We start from the raw sequence: 13859 nt of genomic DNA on the forward strand, positions 1-13859 counted from the left end.
CAGAGTCCTCACTGCACCTCAGAGTCCTCACTGCCCCTCAGTGTCCTTACTGCACCTCAGAGTCCTCACTGCCCCTCAGTGTCCTCACTGCACCTCAGAGTCCTCACTGCACCTCAGTGTCCTCACTGCCCTCAGTGTCCTCACTGCCCTCAGTGTCCTCACTGCCCCTCAGTGTCCTCACTGCCCCTCAGAGTCCTCACTGCACCTCAGTGTCCTCACTGCACCTCAGAGTCCTCACTGCACCTCAGTGTCCTCACTGCCCTCAGTGTCCTCACTGCCCTCAGTGTCCTCACTGCCCCTCAGTGTCCTCACTGCCCCTCAGTGTCCTCACTGCACCTCAGAGTCCTCACTGCACCTCAGTGTCCTCACTGCCCTCAGTGTCCTCACTGCCCTCAGTGTCCTCACTGCCCTCAGTGTCCTCACTGCACCTCAGTGTCCTCACTGCCCTCAGTGTCCTCACTGCCCTCAGTGTCCTCACTGCACCTCAGTGTCCTCACTGCACCTCAGTGTCCTCACTGCCCTCAGTGTCCTCACTGCACCTCAGTGTCCTCACTGCCCCTCAGAGTCCTCACTGCACCTCAGTGTCCTCACTGCACCTCAGAGTCCTCACTGCCCCTCAGTGTCCTCACTGCACCTCAGTGTCCTCACTGCCCCTCAGAGTCCTCACTGCACCTCAGTGTCCTCACTGCACCTCAGAGTCCTCACTGCCCCTCAGAGTCCTCACTGCACCTCAGTGTCCTCACTGCCCCTCAGTGTCCTCACTGCCCCTCAGAGTCCTCACTGCCCCTCAGAGTCCTCACTGCACCTCAGTGTCCTCACTGCACCTCAGTGCCCTCACTGCACCTCAGAGTCCTCACTGCCCCTCAGTGTCCTCACTGCACCTCAGAGTCCTCACTGCCCTCAGTGCCCTCACTGCACCTCAGTGTCCTCACTGCACCTCAGTGTCCTCACTGCACCTCAGTGTCCTCACTGCCCCTCAGTGTCCTCACTGCACCTCAGAGTCCTCACTGCCCCTCAGTGTCCTCACTGCACCTCAGTGCCCTCCCCTCACTGCCCCTCAGTGTCCTCACTGCACCTCAGTGCCCTCCCCTCACTGCACCTCAGAGTCCTCACTGCCCCTCAGTGTCCTCACTGCCCCTCAGTGTCCTCACTGCCCCTCAGTGTCCTCCCTTCACTGCACCTCACTGCACCTCCACTGGGCCCTGATTCCCAGCACCGCCTCCCTCCCTGGCTGGCTGGGATCCCAGGCCCGCTCCTGTGCTGCCCTACCTCATACTGGTCTCCAGGACAGAGGCGCGCGTAGCCCACCAAGCCTAGAGAGAGAAACAGGAGTTCCTGGCCAGAGGCTCTTGGGATCCCGCCGGTGAGCCTGGCAGTCTGGAGAGGACAGCTGTCACCAGGGAGGGGGACGGGCGGGAGGGTGCCCTGCGCACAGCTGGACACTCACGGCGCACACAGTCACATGGGGACCCCGCCAGGGCTGCCCTGGAGCCTGGGGTTGTACTATCCAGCCCGCCTGAACCCCTCAGCTCGCAGCGCACAGCCCTTACCTTTCATCCGGACGACAAACTCACCCAGGTGGACCTCCAGGGCCGCCTCGATGAGCCACATGTCCTGCAAAGCCCCATGGGTGGTTCAGGAGCCAGCCAGCCTGGCCTGTCTGGGACCCAGGGCCCCCCGCCCTGGCCCCCGGAGGGAGGGAGGTCTGGGGGGCGCACACCTCGGTGCACTCCAGCAAGCTGCGGCCCAGCTCCTGCAGGCTGTCCCGGGACGCGCGGCTCAGGGGGCCGCAGGAGAAGGCCCGCTGCATGTTGGAGGCGCCGTCCCGCAGGCGCTGCTGGATGCAGTAGCCCTCGTAGAGCTCGTCCACCTGCGGGCACAGGCCATGGCACCGTCCCACAGGGTGGCCACAGTGCCCGCAGGCCGCCCCCCAGCCCGGCTGCCCAGCAGCTGCCCGGGTCTCATCCCGGGCACGGTGAGCGTGCACCGTGAGCGTGCACCCGCAGCGACGGGCCGCTGCCTGCCCAGGACCCAGTGCCGCCCAGCCCACAATAAACACGCACGAATGTGTCACCCCCCTCCCTCAGGGCTGCTTTCCTCCCCCAGTACCAGGGCTTGAACTCAGAGCCTGACACTCTTGCTTGACTATGTTGCTGAAGCCTAGCACTCTGCCCCTTGAACCACACATCCACTTCCGTTTTTGTTGTTATTTGGAAATAACAGTCTCATGGACTTTCCTGCTCACAGTCCTCAGATCTCGGCCTCCTGAGTAGTTAGGATGACAGCTGTGAGCCACCAGTGCTTAGCTTTGTTTAATTTTTTTTTTTTTTAGGGGTGTGGGTTGGTTGTGGGGCTTGAACTCAGGGCCTGGGCGCTGTCCCCGAGCTCTCCGGCTCAAGGCTAATATTCTACCACTCTGAGTCACAGCGCCACTTCAGGCTTTTGAGTGGTTAATTGGAGATAAAAGTCTTCGAACCGCGATCCTCAGATCTCAGCCTCCTGAGTAGCTAGGATGACAGGCGTGAGCCACCTGTGTGGGGAGGCTGGGTTAATTTTTAACTGGTAACACTTGCGCATGCGCCTCCCAGGGAGTGCCGGGCAGACAGTTGTGAAGGGACTGCAGGCCTTAGTCAAGCTGAACAGGCCACTGTGTGGTATGGGAAACACTGTGCTGTGGGCCTCCACTTCCCATCTGTGCCACAGGGGGGCGCTGGGCCTAGCCGTCCCACGCCCACCCCTCCTCGGCCCTCACACCCTCAGGGCTGAGCCCCTGCTGCCTTCCACCGGCCCAGGGCTGAGAGTCCACGGCAGCCCCTCCTCCACCAGCCCCAGGTCCCGTGACCCCCATGCCCTGTGACCCCCACACATGACCCCACAGCCGCTCACCTTGCTGATGTAGAACTCCATCTTCCGGATGTACCTCTCCACCGAGCGCGTCTGCTGCTCCCAGGAAAAGAAAAGATGCTTTAAAAAAAAAAAAATGCCTGGGGCTGGGAAGGTGGCTCAGTGGTAGAGCGCTCGCCTTGCATGCATGAGGCCCTGGGTTCGATTCCTCAGCACCACATAAGCAAAAATAAAATAAAAAATAAATAAAATAAAAGCTGTGGCTCAAGTGGTAGAGCACTAGCCTTGAGCTGAAGAGCTGAGGGACAGCTCCCAGGCCCAGAGTTCAAGCCCCACGACCAACCAAATAAAAAAGCCTGGGCCCCTGCCAGACCCTGGTGCCCTCTGCTGGACCCTAGCAAGGACAACTAGGCCCACCGGCCTGGAGAGAGCCTCAGTTTCCCTACCCAACATGAGAAGGAAGCCAATATTCCATGCAAAGATGGAACACAGCATTCCACTCAGGCCGGAGGGGGGCGGGCAGCCAGGCTCCTCCCTGCAGGCCCCGCGCATGCGCCTGCCTGACGCGCAGTGCAGGAGCGCTGCTTACCTTGTCCAGGTCGTAATAGAAAGCCTGCGGGTAGGACAGGGGAAAGGAAGACGAGTCAGAGTCCAGATGCCCTCCCAGGCCCAAGTCTTCATCCCAGGGCACCTGAACCCAGAGGACAAGAAGCCTGTGTCCAGGACCAGGCCAGCAGCTCACACCTGTCATCCTAGCTACTCAGGAGGCTGAGATCTGAGGATCGTAGTTCAAAGCCAGCCGGGCAGCAAAGTCCATGAGACTTTCTAGCAAAAAGCTGGAAATGGAGCTGCGGCTTAAGTGGTGAAGCACTAGCGTTGATCAAAAAAGCTCAGGGTCTGGGCTGGGAAGGTGGCTCGGTGGTAGAGTGCTTGCCTTGCATGCATGAGGCCCTGGGTTCGATTCCTCAGCACCACATAAGCAGAAAAAGCCAGAAGTGGTGCTGTGGCTCTAGTGGTAGAGCGCTAGCCTTGAGCTGAAGAGCTGAGGGACAGCGCCCAGGCCCAGAGTTCAGGCCCCATGACCGACAAAAATAAAATAAAACACAGCAGGGCCAGCATGAAGCTGGGTCCCCCTTTCCCGTGAGCCTGGAGTTCTGAGATCCTAACGCACGCCCGGTGCGGCCTGGCTCTGGGGTGGGGGCGGCCTGGCTCTGGGGTGGGGAGGCCTGGCTCTGGGGTGGGGCGGCCTGGCTCTGGGGTGGGGCGGCCTGGCTCTGGGTCTCACCAGCCTGGAGTTCCTCCGGGTGTCCCCGTGGCGGCCGCACAGCGCGTCCAGCTCGGCCTGCTGCACACACAGGTGCTCCCTGGGGACGGCGAGAGGACAGAGGCTGGAGGTCCGGCGGGCGACCGCTGCCCAGCTGACCATCACCATGCCCCAGCCCTCCACCCACTGGGCTTCCTTGCCCACCTGAGGCCTCTCTTCAGAGCCTCGAAGATCCTTTTCACCTGCTGGGGCCGGGGATCCGGGCCGGCCGCACCCCGGCGCAGCGTGCCGTACACCTTGGAGGACCGTGTGAGCATGCGCGATCTCACGGAGTTCCGGCTGGTGGACTTCCTGTGACAAGGGACAGGGCGGCCTGGGGTCAGTGCAGGGCCTGGATGAAGCCCGCCCAGGCCCAGGCACTTCGGGAACAGTGGCCAGGGTCCCAGGGAGTTGGGGGACGGCGCCCCCCCCAGCACCTCTCTGCTGTGGGGTCATGAGAAGGCTGAGCCTCTGGCGCTCAGCCTCCTGTCTATCCACGACAGGCCTGGCTCTGAAGACTACGAGAGCAACAAATACCGGGGATGAAAAAGGAGCGTACGGGAAGAAATGAGCAAGCAGCGTGCCTAAATGCCTCGGCAAAGCTGCAGGAGAGGCCAAGTCATAGCCCTGTGGTTCATGCAGATGGCACCGCCCAGCATCCACCCCCTTCCTGTGTTAGTAGCACCTGGACTCCCCTCTGGTGCAGGGCCCCCAGTTCTGCTTGATACTCATGGGGGAGGTGAGCTGCTGAAGCTCCATGCTCACACCTATGCACACATTTCACACACACACACACACACACACACACACACACTCTCTCTCTCCTCAGGCATGGGCTACAACTATTTCACTCTTCCTGGCCTGGGGACCTGGAGCCTTAGCAATGCGTGAGGCTGAGGCAGCAGACCGCCCAAACCCAGATAAAGGTCAGCCCAGGTGACACTTTAAGGCCCTGTCTCTGCCTCATTCTCCTAACAGCGACCACCAGCAGCCACCAGCGATCATGAGACCTCCAGAGATCACCAGAGACCACCAAGACCACCGGAGACCACCAAGACCACCAGAGATCACCAAGACCACCAGAGATCACCAGAAACCATCAGAGACCACCAGAGATCACCAGTGGCTACCAGAGACCACCAGAGACCACCAGAGATCACCAGAGACCACCAAGACCACCGGAGACCACCAGAAACCATCAGAGACCACCAGAGATCACCAGTGGCTACCAGAGACCACCAGAGATCACCAGAAAACATCAGAGACCACCAGAGATCACCAGTGGCTACCAGAGACCACCAGAGGTCACCAGAGATCACCAGAGACCACCAGAGGTCACCAGAGATCACCAGAGACCACCAAGACTCTCACCAGAGATTACCAGTGACCACCAGAGATCACCAGAAACCACCAAGACCACCAGAGACCACGAGACCACCAAGATCACCAGAGATCACCAGAGACCACCAAAGATTACCAGAGACCACCAAGACCACCAGAGACCACCAGAGATCACCAGAGACCACCAAGACCACCAAAGATTACCAGTGGCTACCAGAGACCACCAGAGATTACCAGAAATCACCAGAGATCACCAAAAATCACCAGAGACTACCAGCGATCACCAGAGACCACCAGAGATCACCAAAGACCACCAGAAATCACCAGAGACCACCAAGACCACCAGAGACCATCAGATACCACCAGATACCACCACAGATCACCAGAGATCACCAGGGATCACCAGAGGCTATCAGACCACCAGAGATCACCAGAGACCACCAGAGATCACCAGAGACCACCAAAGACCACTGAAGACCACTAGAGATCACCAGAGATCACTAGAGACTGCCAGAAACCACCAGTGACCACTAGAGACCACCAGAGACCACTAGAGATCACCAGAGACCACCAGTGATCACCAGAGAGCACCAGAGACTTGGCTCTGGGTTTCCAGGACCCCTCACAAGACCCGGTCCCTGGGATCACCAAGAGCCTGAGCTCCGGGGCCTTGTCCCACAGCACGTGTGGTGGCCCCGCACTGGCTCAGGGGAGGCGGAGGTCAGGAGGTCCAGAGAGCCTGGCCCTGGACCAGCAGGACGGAGCTCCCCGCCCGGGTCCCCGGCAGCTGCTGGAAGCCAGGCTGTGTTTCCAGCTGGGCCAGATGCTGTGCATTCCACACAGACACAGCATGCTGTTTACTGCTGCCACGACTGGCCGTCCACGCCCCGGCCCATCGCCGCCCAGCCCCACACTCGGCTCCCACAGACCCTCGGGGCCTCCACACACTGGGGCTGGCGTGTACTGTTCCGGGAACCAGCAGACCCGCTGCGACCCCAGTCCCAGGACTCCTGAGGGCCTCATCTGTGAAAGGCTGAGCATCCTGGAGCTGTCATTTAGTCATTCATGGACAGACATTACTGAGCGCCTACTGTATACCTGCCAGCATTCTAGGGGCTACAAGCCAACCGAGGGTGAGAAGGAGCAGTGGCATCAGCCACGGGGGGGGGGGGGGAGGCCACGGAAGTACCACAGCGCAGGCTGCAGAGCAGACCTGGGGTCTGGCAGGCTGTGTGACCTCGGGGAAGTTACTGAGCCTCTCTGAGCCTCAGTGTGCTCATCTGTATAAAAAAGAGACCAGTATAGGATCGGCCAGCTACTGGGGGGCAAGTCCACATCGGGGTGAGGGGTCAGGTCATTTACCCTACCCCCGCCCCATCCGCCAGCCCTCACTCACCTTCTGGACCCAGCCCGCCACCAATGCGCCATCCTCAGTGCAGTGGGGCTGTACCCTGGACCAGGTGGGCAGGGGGCAGCGATGGCCCCGGGGCCAGCGCGTGGCAGGCGGCCGGGCACACGGCGGCCTCCCCTCTGTGGATGCGAGCACTGGGCCGCCCGGGGCCGTGTGGGTGGGGACTGGGCAGGCCGGGACGGGGCGCGGCGGCCTCCGGGATGCCAGTAGATATGACGTGGCCTGGCCGGCACGTGCCTGCACGGAGAAGTTCTCTCCGGGGTCCTCATCACCTCCCCCCCCCCCCTCCGTATTTCCTTCCTAATAAACTTTCCTATCGCTTTATCTTGGCTGAAGTCTTCTCAGGCCGGAAGCAAGGAAGGAGGCTGACATGAGCTGAACTTCCTGTAACTGCCCATCACTCCAGTCAGAGCTCTCTGGGGTTTCTGCTTCCGCCTTTGGTGGCTTCCCACACGAGAACACCTCCCCTCTTCCCCGAGGCCCGCAGCGCCCTCCTCCCTATCTGGCCCCACACGCCAGCCACACATCTGTCCCTCACTGCCAACCCCTGCCCCAGGACCTTTGCACCTGCTGTTCCTGCTGTTCTCCCTCGCCCCCATCTCCACCATCTGCTCTTCTGTTCCCTCAGGTCTTGGCTGACTCGAGCTCCTGCCCGGTGAAGCCACCCGGGAGCGCAGCCACCCTCCCCGCCTGCTCTAGGTCCTGCCCAGCATGCATGGTCCTGGTGGTTGTTGGTTCCTTGTTCCCCACACCAGGCCTGCTGGCTGACGGGCGCACCCCCAGGGACGTGCAAGGTGCCCGGCGTGAGGCACCGGAACCTGGGTGTAGCAGGCTGGGCCCCTGTAGCAGCAGCGAATCTCCTGCCCATGGACTTGGTGCCTCCCAAGAGGGGACTCTTGGTGGCCACTGAGCCAGCTACTCAGGAGGCTGAGATCTGAGGATCGCTGTTCAAAGCCAGCCCGGGCAGGAAAGTCCATGAGACACTTATCTCCAATAAACCACTAGAAAACCAGATGTGATGCTGTGGCTCAAGTGGTAGAGCACCAGCCTTGAGCTGAAGAGCTGAGGGACAGCGCCAGGCCCAGAGTTCAAGCCCCACAACTGGGGGAGGAGGGAGCCAAGGCTCACAGTCATGAAGACGGAAGAGAACAGGACCCACGCCCTCGGGCCCCCATGGAGATGTGACCCAGACGCTGCGCGGTGCGCACTGGCGCTAGGTCAGCCTTGGTGTGCGCTTGCGCTAGATCAGCCTCTGAGCCTGCGTCTCATCTGCCACAGGAGCCTGCTGTGCTCTGCCAGGTCTTCTGGTGTAGTGTGTGTGTGTGTGTGTGTGTGTGTGTGTGTGCGTGCGTGTTCGTCTTGAACTCAGGGCCTGGGCACTATATCTGAGCTTTTCACTCAACCACTTTGAGCCACAGTGCCACTTCTGCACCGGCACCTGGCTTGTTTATTTATTTAATTTATTATTATTAATTTTTTGCTGGTCATGGGGCCTGAACTCTGGGCCTTGCTGTCCTTCAGTTCTTCAGCTCAAAATGAGCGCTCTACCACTGGAGCCACAGCGCCACTTCTGGCTTTTTCTGCTTATATGGGGCTGAGGAATTGAACCCAGGGCCTCATGCATGCAAGGCAAGCGCTCTACCACTGAGCCACCTTCCCAGCCCGGCTTATTTATTTTTAATGTGTGCTGATCCTAGAGCTTGAACTCTGGGCTTGGGCTCTATCTCTGAGTTTTTTGACTCAAGGCTAGTGCTCTGCCACTTGAACCACAGCTCAGATTCCCACTTTTTGATAGTTAATTCAAGATGAGGGTCTCAGGGACTTTCCCGCCCAGACTGCCTTCAAACTGTGATCCTCTGATCTCAGCCTCCTGAGTAGCTAGGATGACAGGTGAGAGCCACCGGTGCCCGGCTCTGGTATATTTTATTTATTTATTATTTATTTTTGTCAGTGGTGGAGCCTGAACTCTGGGCCTGGGCGCTGTCCCTCAGCTCTTCAGCTCAAGGCTAGCGCTCTACCACTTGAGCCACAGCGCCACTTCCGGCTTTTTTCTTTTTGCTTATGTGGTGCTGAGGAATCAAACCCAGGGCCTCAGGCAATGCAAGGCAAGCGCTCTACCACTGAGCTACCTTCCCAGCCCCCCTGGTGCGTTTTAAATGACAACTTTTCAGGTCTCTAGGAAATTATATTTGTCACGGTGTGTGCGTATGCATACACACCCCCCCACACACACACACGTGCACGCACGCCCTCCCTGAGCCAGTCCTAAGGTGACCGCAGCACTGAGGACCCGAACCCTTGCCCGATGGCCCCACTCCCGCCCCGGCCCACAACACTCACGAGCTCCTCCGACTCTGGGTGCCACCGAAGCCGGCAAAGGAGCAGCTGCGGCTCACGGTGCCGTAGACCACCGTCCCCGAGTCCCCGGGCGACAGGAACCGCAGCCTCACCGACATGCTGGCACCTGCAAGGGAAGGAGAGGGTCAGCCTGCGGCCAGCGGGGACGGGACAAAGGACCAAGGAGGGGTGGGAAGGGGAGGGGCGGTGGGAGCAGCACCTGCAAAGGCCCAGAGGCCCAAAGGAGCTGCGGCTCCAGGGCCGGTCAGGCATCACTGTCCCCAGGGGCCTGAGTGGCTATGGCTGGCGAACCCAGCTCACGGGCGGCTGGCATCACAGCACCAAGGCCGTGGGTCCCATCTTTGACCCAAACCCTGGCCACCTTTTTCCAAACCATCTCCAGGTGGGAAATGCCCAGACCAGACCCACAAGCAGCAGCAGCAGCAGCAGCAGCAGCAGCAGCAGCAGCAGCAGCAGCAGCAGCCTGCTGCGGCCACAACCACGTCCACAGCCACAGACTCAGCCCTCCCCTCCGGGTTCTGGGACAGCCCTGCCCCGGGCCGCCGGCCCTCAGCGGACCCCCCTCCTGCTGTCTCCGCGCTGGGGCAGTGGCCCGGTGCTCAGTGCTGCCCCCTGCTGGGGCTCAGAGCCAACTGCACCTCAGCAATCTGCCACACGCCTCCCAGGGCCGCCCCCCCCTCCACCCCATCCCGTCCCCCCCACCAGCCACAGGCCCTGCACGGAGCTTAGAGAGGAACGAGAGGGAGGACGGCAGAGCGGAGCGGGGCTCATCCCGGCCGGGCCCTGGATGGCTCCGGGCCTCCATGGTCCCCGTGGCCATCTGAGGACTCAGAAAAGCCTCCTCTGGAGGCCACAGGCGGCCAGGACACAAGGCACCGAGGCCCTGGGTGTGCAAGGACGCGCGGGAGCTGGCTGGAGCTGGCTGGGCAGCACGGAGCCTGGCCCGGGAAGGAGGGGTGCGCTGAGCCCCGGCAGGCGGGGCGCGGGGGAGGGGAGGCGTGGGTTACCCCACTAATGAGCCGGGTCTGTGTGGCCCCCCACATCAGCTCCCTCGAGGTCACGCCGCCTCCAGCAGGAGCTGCCGATGACCTCACTCCACAGATGGGGAAACTGAGGCTTGAAGAGGCACCGGGATCTGCCCAGGGCCCCGGGGAGGCCGCAGAGCGGGCGTGGGGCTGGTGCACCCGGTGCCAGCCTCGGCACTGCCTTCTCTGTCTGGTGTCGTCTGGTGTCCCCGGTGTGGTGCCAGCCACCGAGGACCCAGACCCCTGGCAGCCACCCTGCTCAGCAGAGCCCAGCCTCAGGGTTTTAGCACCTGGATGAGCGGGGCTGTAGGGGGTGGGGTGGCAGGGTGGGGGCTGGGGTGGGGTGGGAGGGGTTGGGGGACTGGGAAGGTCTGGAGGGGGCAGGAAGGGGCTGGGGTGAGGGGTAACAGGGGGTAGGGGTGGGGGCAGGAGGGAGGGGAGGGAATCAGAGGGGCCTGGAGGGAAGTGGGAAGGGGTGGGAGGGAGCCTGAGGGTTTGGGGGGGTGGGGGAGCAGGAGGGAATGGGAGGGGTTGGGGTGGGGGTGGCAGGAGGGGGGCTGGGCGGGGCTGTCCAGCGCTAGGTCCAGGGCAGCCGTTGAGTTGGCCACCCTACCATGCCCCAGGGTCCCCACCTCCCCTGGGGTCCTGGTCCCTCTGAGGCTGCTGGGGGAGGGCAGAGGAGCCAGAGGTGTCTGCCAGGGCTCCAGCACCCCCCCCCCCGTTCCTGCCCCGGACATGGACATCCGCTGGGCGCCCAGGAGCCACAGTGCTGGGAGCCAGGGCTGCGGCAGACCCAGGCCTGCTGGAAGGATCGCAGCCATATGGGGGAAGAAGCCTCTCCACTGGGTTTGGGGGACAACCACCCGCTCCCCACGCAGAGGAAGTGGCCACATGCAAATGAGGGGGCGGGGCAGAGCCTGCCAAGCAACAGTTGGGGGGCGGGACGAGGGATGGGGGTCCCCTGCTCCCCCCACCGGAGCCAGGCTGTGTCTGTGCCCCATCCCCAGATAAAGAAACAGAGGCTAAGCCGCTAAGCCGGGTGCACATAGCTCACGCTGGTCATCCCAGCTACTCAGGAGGCTGAGGATCGCGGTTCAAAGCCAGCCTGGGCAGGAAAGTCTGTGAGACTCCTATCTCCAATAAACCACCAGAAAACCGGAAGTGGCGCTGTAGCTCAACTGGTAGAGCGCTCGCCTTGAGCTGAAGAGCTGAGGGACAGCGCCCAGGCCCAGAGTTCAAGCCCCACAACCAACACACACACACACACGCACGCACGCGCCGCGGCAGAGGCCAGGTGGCTCTTCCAAGGTCACTGAGAGGCCAGAGCTGGGGCTCGAACCCAGCTGGGCTCGAATACAGCTGGGCTGTACCCACCTCTCCCCAGGCGTTCTGGGCACCCACCCAGGTGCAGGGGCCCAAGACTGCAGCAGGCTTGCGGGGGGGGGGGGGGAACTCACGAAACTGGACGCAGGGCATCAGGTCCCTGGGGGCCGCACTGGCAGCCCTGTCCCCATCAGGAGCCGGCTGGCTCCGGGCCGGACCCCAAGGGGTCAGCAGAGGGCCCGCGTGTCCGTGCGACCTGAGGGTTTCTTGTGAGGACAGCAACTCGGCAGGGGACCCTCGGGCGGTGCCCAGGGCGCTGGGGGCAGAGCAGGACAGGGCATCCCGGGGTTCACAAACCTGCGGGGAGCAGGATGCCGCTCCGTGCCTGGCGCCCCGGCGGCCGCCTGGCTCTGGCCTCGGCCCCCGCCCTGCAATCTGGGCTGTCGCAGCCGCCGCCCACAGGGAACCTGCAATTTCCCCTCGCGTGGAGGGATCGGCTAAATTTAGCGCGTGGGCTGCGGGCGCGGCCGCCCGAGCCCCTCGGCCAGCGCCGGCCACGGCCTCGGGCGCTCACCCCAGCCACGGCCTCGGGCGCTCACCCCAGCCACGGCCTCGGGCGCTCACCCCAGCCGCCAAAATAACTGCTGCGGTTGAGGAAGAAAGGAAATGGCAAAATAGCCCAGGCGGGACACGGGAGTGTTTAGAAGAGAAACAGGCGTCCCTGGCAGAAGGTTCTAGAACTAGCCTGTCTGTACCTGAGGGGGACTGAAGGGAAGAAATCTGCATTTTACCAGCAGCTAGATGGGGCGTGCTGCCCTCCCCTGCCCCCTTCCCCCTTTGCCCCCTCCCCCCAACCTCCGCTGCCCTCACCCCTGCTGGGGTCCCCCGTGGGCCCTGCTGAAGCCCTGCCCTTGGACCTGGCACCAGGAGCCTCCAGCCCAGAAACTCCTCTCCAGGGCTGGCTGTCTCCACCCTGTCCACCATTTGCCACCATGGGATGAGCAGGTGAATGATGTGGGCTGAGCGGGAATGAATGATGTGGGCTGAGGGGGAATGAATGCTGGGGTGTCTCTCCCGTGTGGTGCCTCCCTCCTGCTGCTAGGGAAGCTGTCGGCTGGGGGGGGGGGTGAGGTCCCTGTGGGAGAGGCCAGGCCCCGGCCCAGCAGGTGACTTCAGCCCCTGGGGAAGCGGCTTGTCCTGCCACAAACTGAAGGGGGCAGAGGAGGGAGGGGTGTGGTGGCGCACCCTGTAATCCCAGCTGCCCCAGGATGATCGGCTGGAACCAGCCCCAGGCAAACGGGAAGACCCAACTGAAAACATAAAACCAAGAGGACTGGAGCACCTGCCTGGCAAACATGAGGCCCTGAGTTCAAACCCCAGCACCGCGGGTTGAAGTCTACAAACTCAGCCACTGTCCGGGGAACGCTGCCCCGCAGCCACGGGGTGGAGGAGACTCGGGAGTTTCCCCACACACAGCCCTGGCATGTGCAGCCTCAGCTGAGACAGGAGGACGGGAGGACGTACCCTGCCCGCGGCCTGCCCAGCACTGTCCCCAGACAGCATCGTGGGCCCCAGGACACTGCACCCAAGCTGGGAAGGTGGGTGCTAGGAATGCAACCCGTCTGCCAGGGCGTGGGTGCCACCAGGACATGCGTGCCAGCAGGACATAGACATGCGTGCCAGCAGGACATACAGACATGTGTGCCACCAGGACATACAGACATGTGTGTCAGCAGGACATACAGACACGTGTGCCACCAGGACGTGTGTGCCACCGACTCCAGCAGGTCCAGCCCCCCAGCCCTCAGGGGCCTGCCGCACGTGGCGGCTGCATCCGGAAGCGCTCTGGCCCCGAGGTAAACAGTTTACTGAAGAGAGAAGCCGGCCCCAGTTTTCCCTTTCCTCCCGGTGCCCGTATGTACACAGAGACTGCTCCAGAGCCCGGGCCCCGTCGGTGGGGGCCGCAGGGGTCCCTTCCTGTCCCATCCCCAGGACTGGATCACCCGTCTGGCGGTGATCGCATGTCCTAAGGAGAGCACAACTCCTTCCCAAGGACTCTGTATATAGAACCTTCTGGAACCCAAAGGGTCCACTGCAACGCACTCCAGCCCCGCTTCCCATTGCTACTGGGAGACCCCTGCTGGCCGCTCGCAGTACGGCAGCCCTGCTCTACCAGCCCCACCAGCCCAGCCAAGAGGGGGGGCTCCCTTCTCCACCTGAGCCAGGCCCCAGGGACTGTGCTTCCCAAGTACCC

At 62.3% G+C, this 13859-nt stretch overlaps 1 protein-coding gene across 1 annotated transcript in view; it reads right to left on the reverse strand.

The window, feature by feature from the left end:
• Ripor3 (RIPOR family member 3) overlaps positions 1-12025 on the reverse strand; it is a 44936-nt gene extending 32911 nt beyond the window's left edge. Inside the window, 9 exon segments of the mRNA XM_042699314.1 lie at positions 1270-1313; positions 1551-1614; positions 1721-1870; positions 2887-2940; positions 3434-3457; positions 4130-4208; positions 4313-4459; positions 9240-9363; positions 11963-12025. Coding sequence (XP_042555248.1) covers positions 1270-1313; positions 1551-1614; positions 1721-1870; positions 2887-2940; positions 3434-3457; positions 4130-4208; positions 4313-4459; positions 9240-9355 — 678 coding nt within the window. The 5' untranslated portion in view covers positions 9356-9363; positions 11963-12025.
• Positions 12026-13859: the final 1834 nt, after the last annotated feature.

The sequence above is a fragment of the Dipodomys spectabilis genome, unplaced genomic scaffold (genome assembly GCF_019054845.1).
Source record: "Dipodomys spectabilis isolate Male_0828 unplaced genomic scaffold, ASM1905484v1 ptg000240l, whole genome shotgun sequence".
NCBI classification, from domain to species: domain Eukaryota; kingdom Metazoa; phylum Chordata; class Mammalia; order Rodentia; family Heteromyidae; genus Dipodomys; species Dipodomys spectabilis.